The sequence below is a fragment of the Pithys albifrons genome, chromosome 4 (assembly GCF_047495875.1).
Source record: "Pithys albifrons albifrons isolate INPA30051 chromosome 4, PitAlb_v1, whole genome shotgun sequence".
Lineage (NCBI taxonomy): Eukaryota > Metazoa > Chordata > Aves > Passeriformes > Thamnophilidae > Pithys > Pithys albifrons.
This window is the reverse complement of record NC_092461.1, coordinates 32,226,287-32,245,113: the sequence shown is the minus strand read 5'-3', so window position 1 is coordinate 32,245,113 and position 18,827 is coordinate 32,226,287. Positions and strand designations below refer to the sequence as shown.

Below are 18,827 nucleotides of genomic sequence, written 5' to 3'. Positions count from 1 at the left end.
TCTAAGATGATGTCTTGGAAGGATGCAGTGTGTTAGACACAAGCCTCTAAAAAAGACCACAGTTACTAGAATTTAATCCTCACACATGTCCAAAACCAGGGTGATTACCTTGTCTTTACTTGTGCACTGCTGCAAGTACTGCCTTTAACCTCATGTCTTTTATTGGGCAAGTTTTAGAAAGGCAAAATGACTGCACATACTGAATGGGGTGAGAGAAATGAGGAAACAGCAGAAATAATGGGGAATTAAGACTTGTTTCAGTCCAGAGAATGGATCAATGTCAAGAACAGGAACAAGGCCATGGTCATTCAATGTCTTTAATGTTGTCACCTTGATACAGCTTCTGCCTGATGTGGCACCAGCTTCAGGAGCTACTTCACACACAGTTCCAAATCTCCTCTGAAAAAAAATGAAGTGCAGTTCATTGTCCTGCTCCTTTATCTCCAGTTCTCCATGCTGTCATAGAAAGACCCAACTGAGGCAGTATGGTTTCTTTATTTCTTTCCTTCTTATGTCTTTTATGCTAGGAATAATCAGCTGCAGGAAAACTGAACAAGCTAGTGTGATGTAATTGTGTGCCCATTATTCATTACACGCTTTATCTCTGTGTGATAACCTAATGATCTACTGAATCTGGTTACTGTGACACCAAAAAGTAACAGCTTGTTTGACAAATTCACAGCGGTCAGGAGCAGACACAGGGGCAGAAAAATGTGGAAATCAGTTTGTGTTAAGCATATCTGGAGTTGTGCTTCTGTCACCCAGAAAAAATTTCAGCATTGATTCAGACCTTTTGCTGATCTTTGCTATAAGGAGAAGAAAATGACCGAACAGGAGAACTAATGGTCCATGTATCAATGTCTCAAGCCCTTTCTCTCTCACTTTTTCTGTGAACCCTGTAAGAACACTTTCAGCTCCCACCAGGCCTGACTCAGTCCTTCTTCTTTCCAAGAAAGACACAAAACTGCAGCTTTCTGTATGTTGGCCAAAGGAGAACTAGGAAACAAAGAAGGCAGAGGGCAAAGAAAAGCAGTTATAAGGGAATGAGAAGCTTTTAATGGGAAAATACTGAAAAACAAATGCCAAAGGGAGTAGACACAGAGAAATTATCTACAAAGAGGAAAGGAGTTAAGGAGAGGTGGGAGGAAAATGTTGATGATAAGGGGAAGAGAGAGCGAAGTGAAACAAAAACGAGTCTCAGCAAATTTCCATAATGTAACACTGATGAAGCCTTTTATGATTATAGACAGGGATTCTCAGAATGTTCTCTTGCAGGAAGTTTGCATACTCAAAACATTTTAATAACCCTGAACACTTTCCCAGACTCAGTAAAAGTGGAAACTTTTCCTGTTAGTGCTGCATTCTCTAAGTGGACTACCCCTCTGCACCAAGGAGCTGTGTCACTGAGGTCTGCTGTGGGTGGACTGGCATATCAGCTCCTTCCATGCTGTCCCCAGGGAGTGTGGCAGACCTCTGCTGAAACTGCTCTTCAGGAGAAACAGGCTAAGAAATACACTGTGTCCTGCCAAAGGAATGGAGACATCACTTGCATGATACCTTGTGGGACCTGGACACAGGTTATTTTTTATCCAGAGTCAGAAGAATTCTGAGATGATTAAACCTGTGTGTTTGATGTAAAATGCCAGGGAAAATTATGAGGTTCTGGGCTACCTGAAGCAAAGCCAAATCTACAAGTCAGTATGACCCTAAACACTTCCCGAAATCTCAGCTTTCACTTACTTCAAGCACCAGACTCAAGCACCAATCTAGTGTGCAAATACGGTACAGATTAATTCCATTTGCATACCACCAGTTGTTTACCTGACTCTATCCTCTCAGACTTGCTCATTTTCTGCCTGGATGTTTGGCTGAAACATTTCCTGAGATAACTCTATGCAACTATAAATAATAAAAAAGATTACTGTTGTCCCTGGATGAGTTTTTGAAAGGTGTAGACCACCATTCAATACTAGTGTCAAAAAGAAAAAAAAAGAAAAAAAAGAAAAAAGAAAAAAAAGACTGCCAATCACCTTTTAGCAGAGAGGATAATTTTGAGCTCCACAGAGTGATTTCACCAGACCTTTCTGTCTGAAACACATGTTGCTTGTGCAGAATAAATCTATCTCAGTCACTTTGAGAGAACTGACACCAATGGTTTAGTCTCTCTGAATTCTATGCAGTGACAAGAAATAATCTCTGATCCCTTCAGGGCCTCTGCTGCAGACTTCAGAGGGAGGACTTTCCAGTGGATTCCCCTCAAAATTGCATGAGCAGTAATTGTATCCCCAGTCCAGGTTCACCAGCTCCCCAAAGGCTGCTGGAAGGGACTGTAAATGGTTGTTTCCCAACCACAGTGTGTGCAGACTCCTTAAAAGGCAGACATCCTCGGGAAGGCTCTCTAGCGAGTTGAAGAGCAACAACAATGTTTCCAATTTCTTCAGATGCCGAATGCAGGGTGATATTCTACCTATTTTGTTGTCACTCATATCCAGAAAGGTAAGGCTCCTCAGCTGACAGAGGGCTGCAGGCAGCTCAGTGAGGCTGTTGTTGGCCAGGTGGAGGCTCTGCAGCCTTTGGAGTGCCCCTATTTCTGCAGGCAGGGAGCTCAGGCTGTTGTTGCTCAAAGTGAGCCTCTCCAAGCAACTCAAAGTGCCAATTTCAGCAGGGATTTTCTTCAAGTTGTTGGAGTCCACATAGAGGCAGGTGAGGTTCCTCAGGCGGCTGATGTCCTTGGGGAGCAGCTCCATCTGGTACCTCAGGCAGCTCTCTCGTTCCGGGCTCATCTCCAGGATCTGCAGTTGGTCCAAGGCAAAGACCTGTGTGGGAACTGATACCAGCTCTCTGTCCGAGATCTTGAGTTTTTTCTTCCCTTTGTACTTTGGATCCTGCTCTGTGAGGTACCTCCATGGTGCATCAGGACCTGGACAGGCACACCTGGGAGAGGTGACTACATCTATGTCCCACCAGAACAGTGGCTGTTTGAATTGAGGCAGTCAGTGACAATCACTTGCACATTCCACAGGAAACCTCTGAGGTTTTTGGTGGATCAGGATCTTCTGTCAGCTTTCCACTCTGCTGGGCACGTTACCAACACATATGCAAAGTGTTTGGGTTGCTCAGCTACATTCCACTGAGTAAACACTTGGTGTTCTCACGTGATCAGGTATTTCCCTCCTAGCTCTGCAGTGTACACAAAACAGCTCCTGGGCTGTGAGGTGGCCTCGCCCAGCTGCAGCCAGTGAGCTGGTGGCACAGGTCTGTCAGTGTTTAGAAAGTGGAACAGCAGTGAGCTGCCTCTGCTTTTCAGCAGATGGGTCTAAATCTCTGCTTGTACATAGCTCTCTCCTTCTGGGAGCATGAAGGGTGCCACTGTCTGAAGGTTTCACATTGGTTGGTCCCAAGGGTTTGCAATGGAAGTAACAAGGCAGGGTGGATAAGGCATATCATAAAGCAGACAAGCATATGGTACACAGATCAAGAGGAAGGCAGAGGCATAGCTGGTAGCTGCGAGCTGAGAACCACGAAAATATCCTGTCCTCAGGTCAGTTTGTGCCTTTAACATTCAGCAAACACATTAAAGGATCAGTTTTGAAATCATGAAGTCCTGCTTCCTCCTGTTAAGTGAGTGAACTCTTGTACCATGGATATATCAGCTTTCTTATGCTACACTTGCTCTGGAATATTTAAAACCAAATTTTTACCCCTTGCTGTCATAGCTTTTATAGGAGATGTGTAAAATGTCAGGTTTATCCCAAGCCACTCAGCATAGCATGTGATATAGAGAGCAGGGCATTTTTCTGGAAGGAGAAAATTGTGGGTTTGAAGCCTCAGGCTGAGAAAGTTAACCTCTTTTACTTCATCCTCTAATCTTTAAGACTTTCAGCTAAAAAATGCTTAGGACAGCCATTTCAAATGCTACTCAAGGAGAGATGTCTCCATAGCACACCACAGGCTATTACAGGTAGAAGACAATGTGTTAGAGGTGTGGTCTAAGCAGGTCAGGCTTTGTGGAGGGGTGAGCACATGAGCTTTTCCTTTTCAACCTTCTCAGTTCTGATCTCCTCAGCCCAGGGTAGTCCTGAATTTGCTGGAACTTGTGTCTCAACACCAGGGGAGTGTGTGGCTGCACAGATAGGTAGCTCTCTATTAAGACAACGCTGGCAAGAGGATTTGGGGATTATTGTTCAACCATCTGAACATACATTCTCGGAGGTAATGCTTGGTTTTAATTCATTTCACCATGAAACACAGATATTCAGGCCCGGTACACACCAGCTGTAAACCTTGACTTGGATTTAGAGTGAACATACCAAAACTATATTGAAATCAAGATTGGAATTTCCTCCAGATAAATTTTCAGCATTTGTAAGAGAAACTGTATCACTTGCCTATATCCAGCAACATATGAGGCTGCTTGGGTACTACAGGCTCCTGGGACAGAATCATAGAATCACAGAATGGTTTGGGTTGAAGGGACATTAAATATCATCTACTTGCAACCCCTTTGCCATGGGCAGGGATGCCACCCACTGGATTAGGTTGCTCAGAGCTTTATTCAGCCTGGCCTCAAACACTTCCAGGGGTAGATTTTACATGAAAAGATTCAGGAGAACTCAAGTCTAATAATTTTTCATAAGCAAGAATGGGTACAATAACTTGGAAATATCTGTACATGAGAGATGAATACAGCAGCCAAGAACAAGTGAAATTTTCACTTGCAGAGAAAGTTTGCTTACTAACAGACCTCACAAAATAACCATAAAAATAAGACTCAGTGTTAAATTCAACTTCCATTAAGAAAGTGCTGAAGAAGTTATTGCAGTGACAGTAATTTCAGACTTGGATAAAAACCATTCCCACATTGCTAAGGGGAAAAATGTGTTTCTAAGAACACATTGTCAAACACATCTGTCTGTCCTGTGAAATAAAGCAAATTGATGTGTGTGCTGCCTTCTGCTTAAACATGCTTTTCTCTTTAAATCCAAACCTGAGTCTTTCAGGCAGCATGTCATATAGAGATAAAGCTGTGGTCAAAAAGAAGTTTTTGTGATGTTTGGCACTGTTCTCTTGTTACACTTTTTCAGACCTGGAGTCTGACCCTGGTTTTCTTTTACCAAGGCAACAGGTTCTTCTCTTCTCCATCTTGCAGGACATCCTTCTTCCTGATGCTGATAGCTGGCTCATCAGGAATGTCAGAGTATGATTAATGTCCCTCTGTCAAGTTGTTCTCTTGCGCTTTCTACATAATGTAATGTAGCAAGAAAGAGTCCATATTTTCAATATATAATCACCTACAGACCCAGCAAGATATTCTCATTCTCACTTCAGATGAACTTAAATAACAATTTTGCCAGGATCAATATTGTTGAGTCAAGCCTTGCAAGATATTCAGATGTTAGACTTTACAACAAAAATCTCCTTTGTAAGGCAACTACAAAAATGTCTCCTCTTTATCATGTCTTCATGCTTTTCTAATTGGTTGTTCCTGTTTGTCCTAGTTACAGCGGCTGGGACCAGCTTATCACGATGTGGGTGTAACCAAAACTGTGTATTCTACATCCTTTATGTAATTTCTGATGAACTATTAATAACAGATTTTTTGCAGCAGTTGGCCAGGGTACACCTAAGCCCTCAGGCTACAAGCTGAGTGTTAAAGAAGCCTGTGAGATAGGGGAGTGTACCTGTCATCACACCAATGACTCAGCCATGATAACTCCTCTCCGGGGAAGCATTAGCACCTTCACACCCAGCCTGAACGATCATGTCTGCTAATGGGCCATCAAGGATTCCAAAAGTATCCCATAACTCACAGAGTTAAGTCACCCAGTGTGAAACTCCTCTCCATGGCGGAGGTACTGGGCATTCCCACCTGAACCACAGAGTACATAATCTTGAGGTCTGGAGATTTCTGGTACCTCTCATTGGATCCAGAGGAGGAGCAGAACCTCAACAGGAGTGAAACAACCGCTCTTGACCAGACTGCAACCATCATCCTCATCAAGAGATTTTTCTTTCCTTTTATTTTGGACTCGGGGAGACCACATGGCACTCAGCACAGGGCCTAATGAACACCATTCTGCTTGTGCCCGAGGGGGGCAGATTGTTTTTTGTGGGACAAACCCAATTATTTTTCTCTGGATCGTTGTATTCATTGTAATCATTTTTGTAAATTGTAACTCTGAGTTGTAATCTCTCTTGAATCAGGATAATTTCTCCCATCAGTTTACCTTTAAACCAACACATCATTTTACAACTCAGAAGACAAAATCTGTATTTATCAGTTCCAGGTTTAAACCAAATCAATGTAGGTGAGCAGGCTTTCTCTAAATTCAATTTCACCATTTACAAAGGTGTTTAATAGACCTTGATGGACCTTTATTACCCTCAGGACCTTGGGTACCAAGATTAGTATGTAGGAGGCAGTTGGGTGGCTGAAAAAGAGACTCTTCCCCCAGAAGCTATGGCTCTGCAGAAGTAACAGTAAGGACTCCTCATGGTCTCTGGTGGATGCTCACATCTGTAAATGGCTACAGACTGGGGCAGGGAGCCTGCCTTCAATGCCAGCCTAGCTCTGTCCCTGTGCTGCTCTTCCTCACATGCCATGGAGTGGTCACCTTAACCCTGATCAGCACTGCACTCCAGCTCACAGAGGGTGAAGGAGGTGGTAGTAGATATTTTCAGTCTATGTTGTTACAGTTAGTCCAGTCATTTTAAGAAAATGTTCATGGCACAAAGACACTACAAGTTCATGCCATAACCTCCTTGTCCCTCTCCCCCCGAGCTGCCTGGCTGCTACTCACATATCAGCATTTGTAATGTGTATATCCTCACACCAACTCCATGGAAATGTGAGTCAGTGATGATGGAAGAGCAAAACAGCTACCAGAAGATCTTTTTTGCATGGACACTTAGTTAATGTAAGCAACACAGCTCAGAGTGTTGCAGCTGAATACTTTAGGATGAACTGAATCAATCTCTAGACTCAATAGCTCCCACTAGAACCACCAAAGAGCAGGTGCCATGGCTTGACTCCTTGATGTCCAGGAGATGAACTTTGATGATCCTTGTGGGTGCCTTCCAACTCAAGATATTCTATGATTCCATGTCCTATGGCTCCGAGTCTCACAGTGAGAGACCAAGTATGGGATTCAGTTACCCACATAAACATCTTAGATTGTTTGACATGAAACATGATCTCTTCTAGGGTCACACAGTGAAGCTCTGGAAAGGCTTCCCTTGGTCATACATCACACCTGCCAGTCACTGACAGTGTCTCTGGCCCCAAGACATGGTGGATGGTGATACCCAGCCATGCATAGGCATCAAGTCCTGCTCCAGAAGCTGCCAAAATGCAATCTTTAGCAGGGCAAAGTTTGACCAGTTTCTACATTAAAAGTTTGAGCCATCAGTAAACTCCGTTTTAGTTTTTTTTTAAAATATAATTTTTTAATATATTTTTGATTGCTTAGAATGTAAAATCTATGCTCATCTGCCAGCCAGTTTTGTGGCCAGAGCACAGACTTTCCGCTAGTTGCTACAGATTTTTTATTGTCTCTCTGGAAGAAAAAAACCAAACCCACAGGCTTTTGATACATCTTCCAAAAAGCAGCTAATTCAAAACTGTTTAGAAAATGAGTAGAAATTTTTAAATAATTTAACACCAAAAAAATTCTTCCCCAAATGATCCTGTTGCTTTGTTCTGTATTTCTGAGTAATTTATTTATTTTACAGGCAAAAAATTGAATGAAATGGTCTGTTTGCTATAATTGCAATAATTTACGCATTATATATTAAAACAAAACAACTGACAGTGGTGCCATAAATCCCATGTGTACCTTTTAAAAATATGAATAATATATTGTCAGGCTCTCTAATGCAATTTTAACAGCATAGCCTCTCTCACCACAGGACCAAAACAAAATCGAACTAAAAATCTGTCTGTTCCTGAGTTTGTACCTGAGACTCAATGAACAGACTTTATGGTGATTTAGCAATCACTTGGTTGCAGAGACAGGAACACTGCGATGCCAAAGCCACAGCTCTCCCTTATTCAAGAGCAGTTAGGAGAGAGCCATCAACTCTATCTCTGTCCTATCTGCCACCTCCTTTCTGTGTGGACACCGTGCATGGTTCTGGACAGACAATACACACACCATCACCTGCCCAGGCACAGAGACATCTGCTTTTTCTATAGGGCAGCTTCCAACTATATCCAGGGCTGTACTTGAAGGTTTATAGACTCCCCAGATGGCAGACCTAATTTGGAAAGTAATTTCAGGCCACCTTTCCAAAGACTGGAAACACACACAAAATGACCAAGGCAAAGACTGGCAGTTTTCAAAATCCTACAAATACACCCTCCTTTCTTACCTGTTATTGCAGGTGACTTTTTAGGTACATTCACATAGGGCTTGCTTCTCTAAGAGGGGGCAGCTCTAGAAACCCCCCTTTCATGACTATACCCTGAAAACTGGGTGGCAATAAACATCAGTCTTGATCTGGCTCTGCAGCTCTGCAGTCCTCTGCTCACTAGCGACAGATTCTGCTTAGTAAATGTTATTTAACTGGCTAGAGAGAAAACAAGGAAAACAAAAAAAATAAAAAGAGCCAAGAAAGAGCAGGGAAATGGCAACCACTGAATTCAGGGCACAGAGACAATCTGGGGTGTCTCCAGGAACAAACTGAACAAATAGCCATATGCCAGGGAATATGCTGGAGCAAAGGTGATTAGGTTGTGTTCCCTTTTAAGGGTGGAAAATTTGCAGAGACACTGTCTGTGCCTAACCCATGTAGATGTGTGTCCCTTCTGCTCCTAATACAGGCTCTTGGAAATGGCTTCAGGAGACATTGAAATGAAAAGGGCTATGAAAAAAAACCCCTTAGATCTCCTTCAACTGGATGAACTGCACCATCTCACCTATGGGGGTTGCACTAGCTGGCCCCTAAAGGTCCCTTCCAACACAAATTATTCTATGATTCTATGATCTCACAAGAGTTAAAGACCCTGAATTTTTTAACAGAACATCTTTATGTATCTTCCCTTCTTATGATGCACTGGAATGTATTGAAATCTTTGCCACACACGACCAATGCAGACACATATGATGAGAGACAATCTAGAGTAACTAAGGAGTCACCATCACGGCAGGAATTAAATTAGCACAGCCCAGTTAACATGTCTGACCTCCATAACACCTGCTCATTACCACCACATTTATCCAAAATGATGTCTCATCCCATGTTGGGAGGTGTCTCTTGAGTAGGGACCCTGTTCTGCCTCACTACTGGAGGGATGAAATCTCAGCCTGGACAAGGAAAAATGTTTCATTTAAATATGTGATCAGCATGTTTGCTTAGTACTAAAATACAGCAAGCTGACCCAAGATGTAGTACAGTAACAAATATATACCACTGAGAGTTATTTAAAAGTGATAAGCTTTTCACTTCATGTTATTTTCACTTTGATTGGTCTTTCCATAGCAAGAAACACAGTAAAATCAAATCAAAGAGTTTATTTGCATAGGAAATAGCAAAAATAGCACCATTGAGAACTACACAGTAAAGACTTTTTTTAACCCTGGCATTTGAACATGATATTTAATTTAATTTTTCAGTAATGCAGAGGCAAATTTTACCTGCTACTAGTGAGAAAAAAGGCTCCATTGCTGGCAAATGCTTATCTCTGGGCTTTAGTCTCAGGGTCTGATTCTGGACTGGTTATTGACAGCTGTGGCTTCTGCTTGGGTTAGCCAGTTTGAAAGCATCATGTCATATGGTGAATGTGTCAGCAGGGAAGGGTGCCTCTTTTCTGTCTCCAAAAGAGCAGATGAGATTCCCAAACATATTCAGCACTTAGCGCCTGTGTCAGGTCCATTACTCCAATCTCTCACTGCAAACTGCTTTGGACAGAATGGGTTTGAGAATGCAGCTGCTTTGCTGGCTAGCATATATATCCAAGGCCTGATCACTTCTCAGATCTTCACTTTGTGGGTAGGCATGTCTTGGTCAGAGGATTTATCTCACAAATGATCTGTTGTGAAGGTCTTTTCAGACTCCACCCCCTCTTTACTCTGTCTTGGCATTCTCAGGTTGATTTTGGCAACCAGCTGATAGGGAAAAAGGGCCAGTGTCTGATTTGTTCCTTTTGCCCTCAAACATGCTTTCCTCCATGTTTCTGAACACCTCTTTGCTCTGATCTCTTTGTCAGAGGTCAACATCCTCCTAGACCAACCTGAAACTACTCACCTACCCTCTAAATAACACTACTTGCCTAGCTATTGTCATAGTGGATTATCAAAAACAGTTGGGTCACAGTTGGCTTCCTGAGGTTTGTAATATGAGAGGACTTTCTATGCTGCTCTGTCTGATTTTGGGGTGAAGAAGCGGCAGGGAGCTGTGCATGCACTGACAATGCATCCCTGAGTTGACATGAGATTTTTGTAGAGGCATCTCTCAGAAAGAGGGAAGTAATCTGCATCTGTTAGAACCAAACCCTCTGACTACAGAAGTTCTTGCACAGAGAGTAGCAAGGAGGTCTAGATCACCAATGTGGTCTCTTCAGGCCTTTACTACGAGATCTGACATGATTCCATAGAAAGCAGCTGCTACAGGATATAGATTCACTTATCAACAGAAGAATGTTAAATTTACCAGGGATCTTCTGGAAAGCACACACTTGCTGTTCAAAACTGCCTGTCCTTTGTGATTTGCATGTACTACAAACCTCTTTTCCAGCTTCAGCATAGATTTATCTTCCTCCCCTCCACGTGGAAGGCAGACATCACCAACAGTCCTGTGATCAGCCTGTGTCTCACAGTTAATGCCCCAGGCTGCAGGATTTGATTTCAGTTTAAAGCATGAGGGATAAAGCTTTGGAAAGAATTAATCAGATAACAGACAAAAAATTTGGCATTGGAGTGGTTTTGCATAAACAGCTACACAAATTGCACTGATATTTTAGCTCTTCAAACAAGGAAAAAAACCCCCACTTATTTGTAATGTTTTAATATGCCCTGATGTTGGAGAACACAAAAATAAGTTCACATATCACATCAAAGATAATAATAACAATAATTATTATAATTCATAAAAATAATCTGACCGACTTGCAGCATTTGCTGGCTTTAGAAGGCCTCCCATGAAAGAAACACAGTTGAAGACATCTGAGAGCTCTTGGCAGGTGTGATGAATTCAAGTTTTAAAAACAAGTCTGGGAGTGCTCCCTGCATGCTAGGGCCCTTTGACATTGCTAGGTCGGGCAGCCAGGCTTGCATAGTAGGCACACTGAGAAGGGTCACACTGTCCATTAGCTCCTCGAGGTCCCTGTGCACCTGCGGGACCAGGAACACCAGCTTCACCTTGAGGGCCAGGTGGTCCTGGCATCCCATCTTTGGCATAACCAGGGTCCCCTGGGAGACCTATAACAGAAACAAAATGCCCTTGGTGAGTGACGTGGTACTCAGCAGTGTAATGTCCCAGGAAGCAGCTTTGTTGCCAAACTGGGATGCAAACATCAGTTTCCACAGATTTGGGGTTGACTAGGATGCATCTCAAAGATATGACTAGTGTGTCTCCTCCGAAAGAAACATTTCCACTCCTGTGGCATCCTTGGGATGCACAGGTCTGCTATGGTTGCTCTTCCTCTAGCACTATGATGAAGTTGTGAAGCTGCAGGAAACAACTAATGACATATAGTCCTCACAAAGAGGAGGTGAGGATGGAAAAGCTGGAAGTAAGAGTCAGGTGGGGGAGGTAATTAATTTGTTTGAAGCATAGTAGATCCACTGTTATTTGAAGGCAATGCTGAGCCAGTATCCGAAATGCAGACCATGGGGTTACCAAGGTTTCCCATAATTTCTTCCCCAAGTAAGCAGAGTGAAAGCAAAACTGATCAATGACTCCTAATTTCAGACTGCAAACAAACTATATTTGCTGCTGCTTCATAAGTAACAGTACAGCAGAAGGTGTATGTCCAAGGCACAGGTATTCAATATGAACTTTTATAACATCTGAAGCTGCCTGAATCTCTGGGTTCAGCCTGGTCACAACAAGACTCTGCCAAGGACAGAGAAGACACTTCACAGTGTATCTAATAATTAAAGCTTCACTTTGGATTTGACTCAAAGGTCAGTTAACTTAGCTGTAACAGAGATGGATTATTACACCTGTCCATCAGTCTGAGCAAATAAAGGTGGCCAGATATGATGCTAGTGACACACTTCTTCCCTTTAAGCCACTTTCTACAGAAATCACATGTGCTATATTTGTGTTCTCTATTTGTGTTATTGTCTACCTAATATGGCAGAGACCTGTGTCCTTGGTGTTGAGTGATGTGTTTTGAGGGGTATTCTGAAGAACATACCTGGAATTCCTGGAGGACCTATTTCCCCTCGTTGGCCAAGGCCAGTGTCTCCCTTCTCCCCCTTTGCTCCTCTTTCACCTGTAGAGAGGGAAAGAAAAATAATAAACTGATGAGCATGGTCTACAGAACTAAAGAATACTACTATAGGACTTTTATCCACACTGACACCAATATATTTGGTAAAAATAGTCCCCAGTTGTGGTCAGTCCTCTGAGATGGGATATTAAATGGGAATGAAGACACGCCCCACTCTAGTTCTGGCCAGAGGTGGAACATACCAATGACTGCTGGTCATATTCAACACCTCTGGTTCAACAGACTGATGTTGCTTCTAACACCTACATTTTGAGGACTTACTTATATGCTAATAAAAAGAAAGGAAGATGCCAAAGCAGAGTGGACATTTCCTTTTATTGGACTACCCCAACCCATCAAGGTTCACTCACCTTTGGGACCAATCGGTCCAGGTGGCCCTTCAGACCCAATCTGTCCTGGTCGGCCAGGCTCTCCTGGAGGGCCAGGTCTTCCTGGGAGTCCTTCCTTCCCAGGGGGACCAGGAGGTCCTGGTCTGCCATGGGATGCTTTTACCTGTGCAGGCTGTATCTGAGCCAGGATATAGGTTAACTTTGCTGTGAAGAGAGGGAAATGGGTTTGTTAGACTAGAAGAACTGTGCTCCAAGGGATGGAGCACCACAACCAGGGACCCAAAACAGTCAAAGTATTGCCACAATTTTCCAGTACCACTCATTTGTTGTCCCCCCATGGTCCTTTTTCACAATCCATGATTGTGACTCCTTAATCCCCCATAAATTATTTGAATCTCATTTCTCAGTAGCTTTAACTTTCTCCTAGATTTCATACTTTATCTTAAATTTTTCTGCCATCCTCTACTGCTTGACCTCCAAGGATCTGAAACATCCCTTCCTTTAGCTCTGCAGCTGGTAGATTGATGTGAAACAGGGATCATTGTTGCTCTGAAAAGAAGAGCCTTTTTCCACTGCTTCTGTTACACAGGGTGAGATGCTACATGGCTGGTCTGTAGGGAGAAAGCTTACTTTTCTTGTTCTGGGCTGTTACACATGTGGAGTTATACCCAGGGGTACATTTACCCATCTGTGACTGTGAAGTCAGAAGTTGTAACTAAGCTCCTTGCAACAGCATATTCTGCAATTTCCATCAGGCATATTTCTTTCCCCTTCAGTGCTAAGACCTTAACAACTGTCCTGGTTTTAGCTAGAGTAGAGTTAACTTTCTTAACAATGGCTGGTATGGGGCTTTGTTTTAGATTTGTGCTGAACACAGGGTTGATAATATAGAGATGTTTTTTGTTGTTGCTGAGCAGGGTTTACACAGAACCCAGGCCTTTTCTGGTTTCTGTATTGCTGTGCTGGTGAGGATGTTGGGGGTGCACGGTAGACTAGAAGGATATACAGCTAGGACAGGTGACCCAAAGTGACCAAAGGGATGTTCCATACTATATGATATCATGCTCAGTATATAAAGTGGGAGGAAGAAAGTGGAAGAGGAGGGATGTTTGAAGTGATAGCATTTGTCTTCCCAAGTGACTGCTATGCGTGATGGAGCCCTGCTCTCCTGGAGATGGCTGAACACCTGCCTGACCATGGGAAGTGGTGAATTAATTCCTTGGTTTGTTTTACTTGTGTATGCAACTTTTGATTTCCCTATCAAACTGTCTTCATCTTAACCCAGGAGTTTTCCAGCTGCTTGGGGTTTGGTTGCTGTCTGGGATTAAAACATACTCAGCATCACATAAACATCCTGCAGAATAGAGGGAGAAGAGTTTTCTGTCTTTCCATCATTGATCCTAAATCTCGAATGCTTTTAGGTTGGCATGGATATTGAGGACTGAGAGTGTGTAAATAAAATCTGTGAAATAAATCACTACATTGAACCATGATCTTTAGCACGGAGGAAAATGCCTGCAGCTATGTGTCAGCTGCTTCAAGAGCTGTGTGAGAAGCATTACAGCTCTGCATCTCACTGTTGATGGGGTCAGTAGCATCTGCAATTCACGTATTCGAGAGAAACAGCAGCCCACATCCACTCCAGCCTCTCTTCTCATAATGATGAGTATCAAATATCAGGCAGACATCAGGAACATTTCTTCTCCAGATGGGACCTCAAAAGCAAGTTTACATCCTACTCCAATTACTTTGTGCTATTGCTGGGAGCATCAAAGCTTGGGGACCAGTAAAGCATATTTCATTTTACCCATTCCTCCTTCCAGGCTAGCTTGTTGAAATATTACCTTCCATAAACAGGAGACATTCAGGTGCCAGCACAGCTATCAAAAGCACCTTTTGTACTGTCAGATACATCCCCTGGCTTCCTGAAACTGAATACTTACCATCTAGCTGCTTGGCTAACTCCTCTTGGATGAGCCTTCTCAAAGTCTCTAGAGATGGGGGTTCTCCCTAAAGAGTCAGAATCACAGCTCTGAGACACAGTAATCACAGCCAGGGGATCAGATAGTGATAGGACAAAGGGGAAAGGTTTTAAAGTAAAAGAGAAAATATTTAGATTAGGTGTTAGTAAGAAATTCTTTGATGGGAGAGTGGTGAGGCCCTGGAACAGGTTGCTTAGAGAAGCTGTGGATGCCTTATACCTGGAAGTATTCAAGGGCACATTGTGTGGGGTTTGGAGCAACCTGATCTATTGGGTGGCATCCCCACCCATGGTGGGGGTGATTGAAACTAGATGATCTTTAAGGTCCCTTCCAACCCAAAACATTCTATGTTTCTATGATATGCAAACGAAACCCTCCACAAATGGTTTAACAGCTGGCGTTTCATCACGCACAGCATAAACAGGGCTGCAAAGTCCACCTGAAAGAAGAATATAAAGGAATTAAAAACAGAATCACAGAATCAGTTAGGCTGGAAAAGACCTCTGAGATCATCAAGTCCAACCTTTAACTGAACATCCCCATATCAACTAGACCATGGCACTAAGTGCCATGTCTAGCCTTTCCTTTAAATACCTCCGGGGATGGTGACTCCACCACTTCTCTGGGCAGCCCATTCCAATATCAAATCACTCTTCTGTGAAGAAATTCTTCCTAGTGTCCAACCTAAACCTCCCCTGGCACAGCTCAAGATTATGCCCTCTTGTTCTACTGCTCGTTACCTGGCAGAAGAGCCCAATCTCCATCTGGCTGTAATCTCCTTTCAGTGAGTTGCAGAGTGAGAAGGTCACCCATGAGGCTCCTCTTCAGGCTAAACAACTCCAGCTCCCTGAGCACCTCTTCACAGGACTTGTGCTCCAGGCCCTTCCCCAGTTTCACTGTCTTCCTCTGGACATGCTCCAGCACCTCAGTGTCCTTTTTGAATCAAGTGACCCATAACTAGACATTGTACTTGAGGTTTGGCCCCACCACTGCTGAGAACAGTGGAAGAATCACTGCCCTGGTCCTGCTGGCGACACTATTTCTGATGCAACCTGGGGTGCCACTGACCTTCTGGCCCACCTGGCCACACACTGGCTCATGTCCAGTCACTGTCCACCAGCACCCTCAGGCAGAGACCACTTTCCAACCACTCTGCTCTCCGCCTGCAGTATAGCTGCAGAGGGTTGTTGTGGCCAAAGTGCAGGACTCAGCACTTGGTCTTGTTGAATCTCCTACCACTGGAGTTAGCCCATCTTTTCAGCCTGTGCAGATCCCTCTGCAGAGCCTTCCTACTCTCCAGCAGATCGACACCTCCATCCAACTCAGTCTCATCTGAGAATTTGATAGTGGACTCAATCCCCTCATCCAGATCATCAATAAAGATATCAAACAGGACTTGGCCAAACACTAATCCCTGGGGTACACCACTAAACACCAACTGAATGCAGCATCATTCTCCAGGCTCAGCTATTGAGCCAGTTCTTAACCTAGAAGAGTTCACCTGTCCAAGCTGTGAGCTCCCGGCTCTTCCAGGAGTATGCTGTGGCAGATGGTGTCAAAGGCACTCACAATTTCCAACCTGCTAGCAAACCTTGGGTTCAACAGTGTAAGCAGGGAGCCCGGTCTGAGTGTGTAGTTGAAACACTGTTCCCATCTCCTTGCTAGAGAAAATCTTCTTCCTCCTTCCTGTACACTCATAGGATAAGTAGTAGAAATTGCATCAGGAAACATCCTAACAGATCCCAGTGGAGATCCCACCTCCTTTTTCATCACAGCATGTTTCCTTGCAGAGAGATACACATGTGCCCCTAGGGTAATAACGGTGGGTATCTGGATTCACTAAAAACATTCCTACTGGATCCATTGCCTGCCAACAGGCCTTATCTCAGGAAACAGAAGCCAGTTTATGCATATGATACCTATTCTTCCAAACCAGTACGAGGTCCTGCTTGATTTCAGGCTGTTGAAGGGAGACAGGGCATGTGGTTTCCTGGTCTTGGCCCCCTACCCAGTCCCCAAGGCAAAGTATCTTTCATGCCTTCTCTGAGCTCTTTTGTGTGAATTTGCTGTTGTACAGCCATAATAGTTGTCAAAACTCAAAGTTATGTGAACAACAACTCCAGATGATTCAACTGAAAAAATTATGAAAGATTTTTGTTAGGTAGAAGAAGAATTTTTTAGGTTGTGGCTTTCCAAGTAAATTTTAAAATAGTTAGGTTTTAGGGTAACCAATCTCTTGTCTTTGCATGAACTCAAAAGAAAAAATGTAGTTATATTTAAAATATAAACCATACTCACACCACAAGATGAAATGTTTTCCTTAGTAAATCAGAAAATGAGATGTTTCACTTGAAATAAACTTTCATTTTTTGGCTAAAATTGTTCTTTGAATTTCTCTCAGTTTTTAAAATACTTCTGGTCAGTCTAAAGACTATATTCTTTTTGTCTTTGAGCTACTTGCATTGAAGTGTTGCTTTTCCCACCTGTCCTTCTAACATGCAAGGATGCAGTTTGTGTCCTCTCTGTGAAAACCTAGTGAGCTCTTCTGAATCAGAAGTTACTCTTCATTAAAAAAATGAGGTTTTATTAAATAGCTAAGTGACATTTCAATTTTAATGAACACTGATGATAAGTACAGAGGTGGTCTATTTGCTGCCTCCTTCCCAAGACAGATTTTGCATGAGAAAAAAGTGAGTTCCTTGGCAAGAAAAGAAACTATTTTGTTATTAAGTACTAACCCTTTGTGATGGCTCTTAGTGAATATCCCAGTAAGAAAACACAATTGTGGAGCATGCTTTGAAGCTTTACAAATTATCAAGTTTTAACTCTATTAGTTACATTCAGTCTCCATAATCATCACTTGATTTCATCACATCTCTCTATTGCTGAGACACACAAAGAAATGCTTTGTCTAAAATTTCCTCAGCTTTTATATTAGAGATTATTTCACTTCTAATTTATTCGCTTCTGAGGTGAACTCAAATTCATCCTCAGGATAGGTATAGTGGTTTCACTGATATTGGTAGTTTTTCTCATTCTGATATACACACACCACCCTCAGACATTCTCAGTAGTGAGATTGTTTCCTTCTAGGGGAATTAAAAAAAAAAAAAAGAGAGAGAGACAGAATATCAAACAAAAATAGTATTTCATGAATTCTGATGAGATGGCTCCAGGATTTCCAGGAATAAAGCAGTGACCTTTCCAGGGCTCAGCATTTTGTCTCCGCTAACAACCAGCAGCAGAGGAAGGCATTAGTCCTCCATATGAAGTGCTCTGCATTATTGCTCTTACAGAAAGAAATTTTTTCAGACTGCAGTGCCATGGCTACAGTCACAGGACCTGATTTAGGCATTTAGAGGTAAGAGGCATCAGTGACTGGCTGCCCTGTCTATGGATCTGGATTGCTCATCTCCCCTGAGCGCAATTCAACATCCCGACAACTCTTTCTCGTCCCCCATCCCTGAAAGTGTTCAAGGCCACATTGGATGTGGTTTTGAGCAACCTGGTCTAGTGGAAGGTGTCCCAGGCCACGGTAGGGGGGTTGGAACTTGATGGTCTTTAAGGTCCTTTCCAACCCAAACCATTCTATGATTCCCTGAGACGAGCTATAACTTCCCTTAATGGGCTCTGCCTCCTCATTGTAACACACTCTTGCTGTAGTTTCTGTCAGCCCCAATGTAATCTGGGGTATATCTCTGATCACACACTGTGGTAGTGAAGTAACTATACAAGGTCCTTCTCTGGCGAGCTTACCCTTGGTCCTGGAAATCCTGGCTGTCCTGGAGGACCAGGAGGTCCAGCTTGCCCAGTGTCTCCTGGAGGTCCATGGGGACCCATCAGTCCCGGATGGCCTTTATGACCAGGTATCCCAGGATCACCTGGAGGGCCTGTTTCTCCTTGAGAGCCTTTTTCTCCGTTGATGCCAGGCTCACCCTAAGTGAAAACAGTGATGTTACCACCACAAAATAAGAGGCAAAATTATGATTTCCAAACACAGCAAAACAGTAAGAGCTGAGCTGGCAAAGTTACTGAATACAACATCTGGTGCACTAAAAA

General features: G+C 43.1%; 2 protein-coding genes across 2 annotated transcripts in view; both read right to left on the bottom strand.

The window, feature by feature from the left end:
* Positions 1–2,156: 2,156 nt before the first annotated feature.
* LOC139671417 (leucine-rich repeat-containing protein 30-like) lies at positions 2,157–5,989 on the bottom strand. Its single transcript, XM_071554240.1, has 2 exons — positions 5,870–5,989; positions 2,157–2,975 (listed from the first exon to the last, which is right to left on the bottom strand). The coding sequence occupies exons 1-2, from the start codon at positions 5,987–5,989 to the stop codon at positions 2,157–2,159; spliced, it is 939 nt and encodes a 312-aa protein (XP_071410341.1).
* A 5,240-nt stretch (positions 5,990–11,229) lies between these two features.
* COL22A1 (collagen type XXII alpha 1 chain) overlaps positions 11,230–18,827 on the bottom strand; it is a 205,888-nt gene continuing 198,290 nt past the window's right edge. The window contains exons 60-64 of the mRNA XM_071553031.1: positions 18,525–18,704; positions 14,730–14,796; positions 12,808–12,990; positions 12,362–12,439; positions 11,230–11,417 (exon numbers count right to left, since the gene is read on the bottom strand). Coding sequence (XP_071409132.1) covers positions 11,230–11,417; positions 12,362–12,439; positions 12,808–12,990; positions 14,730–14,796; positions 18,525–18,704 — 696 coding nt within the window. The remainder of the gene's footprint in view (positions 11,418–12,361; positions 12,440–12,807; positions 12,991–14,729; positions 14,797–18,524; positions 18,705–18,827) is intronic.

Coding starts and splice junctions, on each gene's coding strand:
- LOC139671417 (XM_071554240.1), bottom strand. CDS start 5,989: ATGGTTGCAGTCTGGTCAAGAGCGGTTGTTTCACTCCTGTTGAGGTTC. Junction 2,976..5,869: donor TTATGTACTCTGTGGTTCAG/GTGGGAATGCCC, acceptor CAATTCAAACAG/CCACTGTTCTGGTGGGACAT.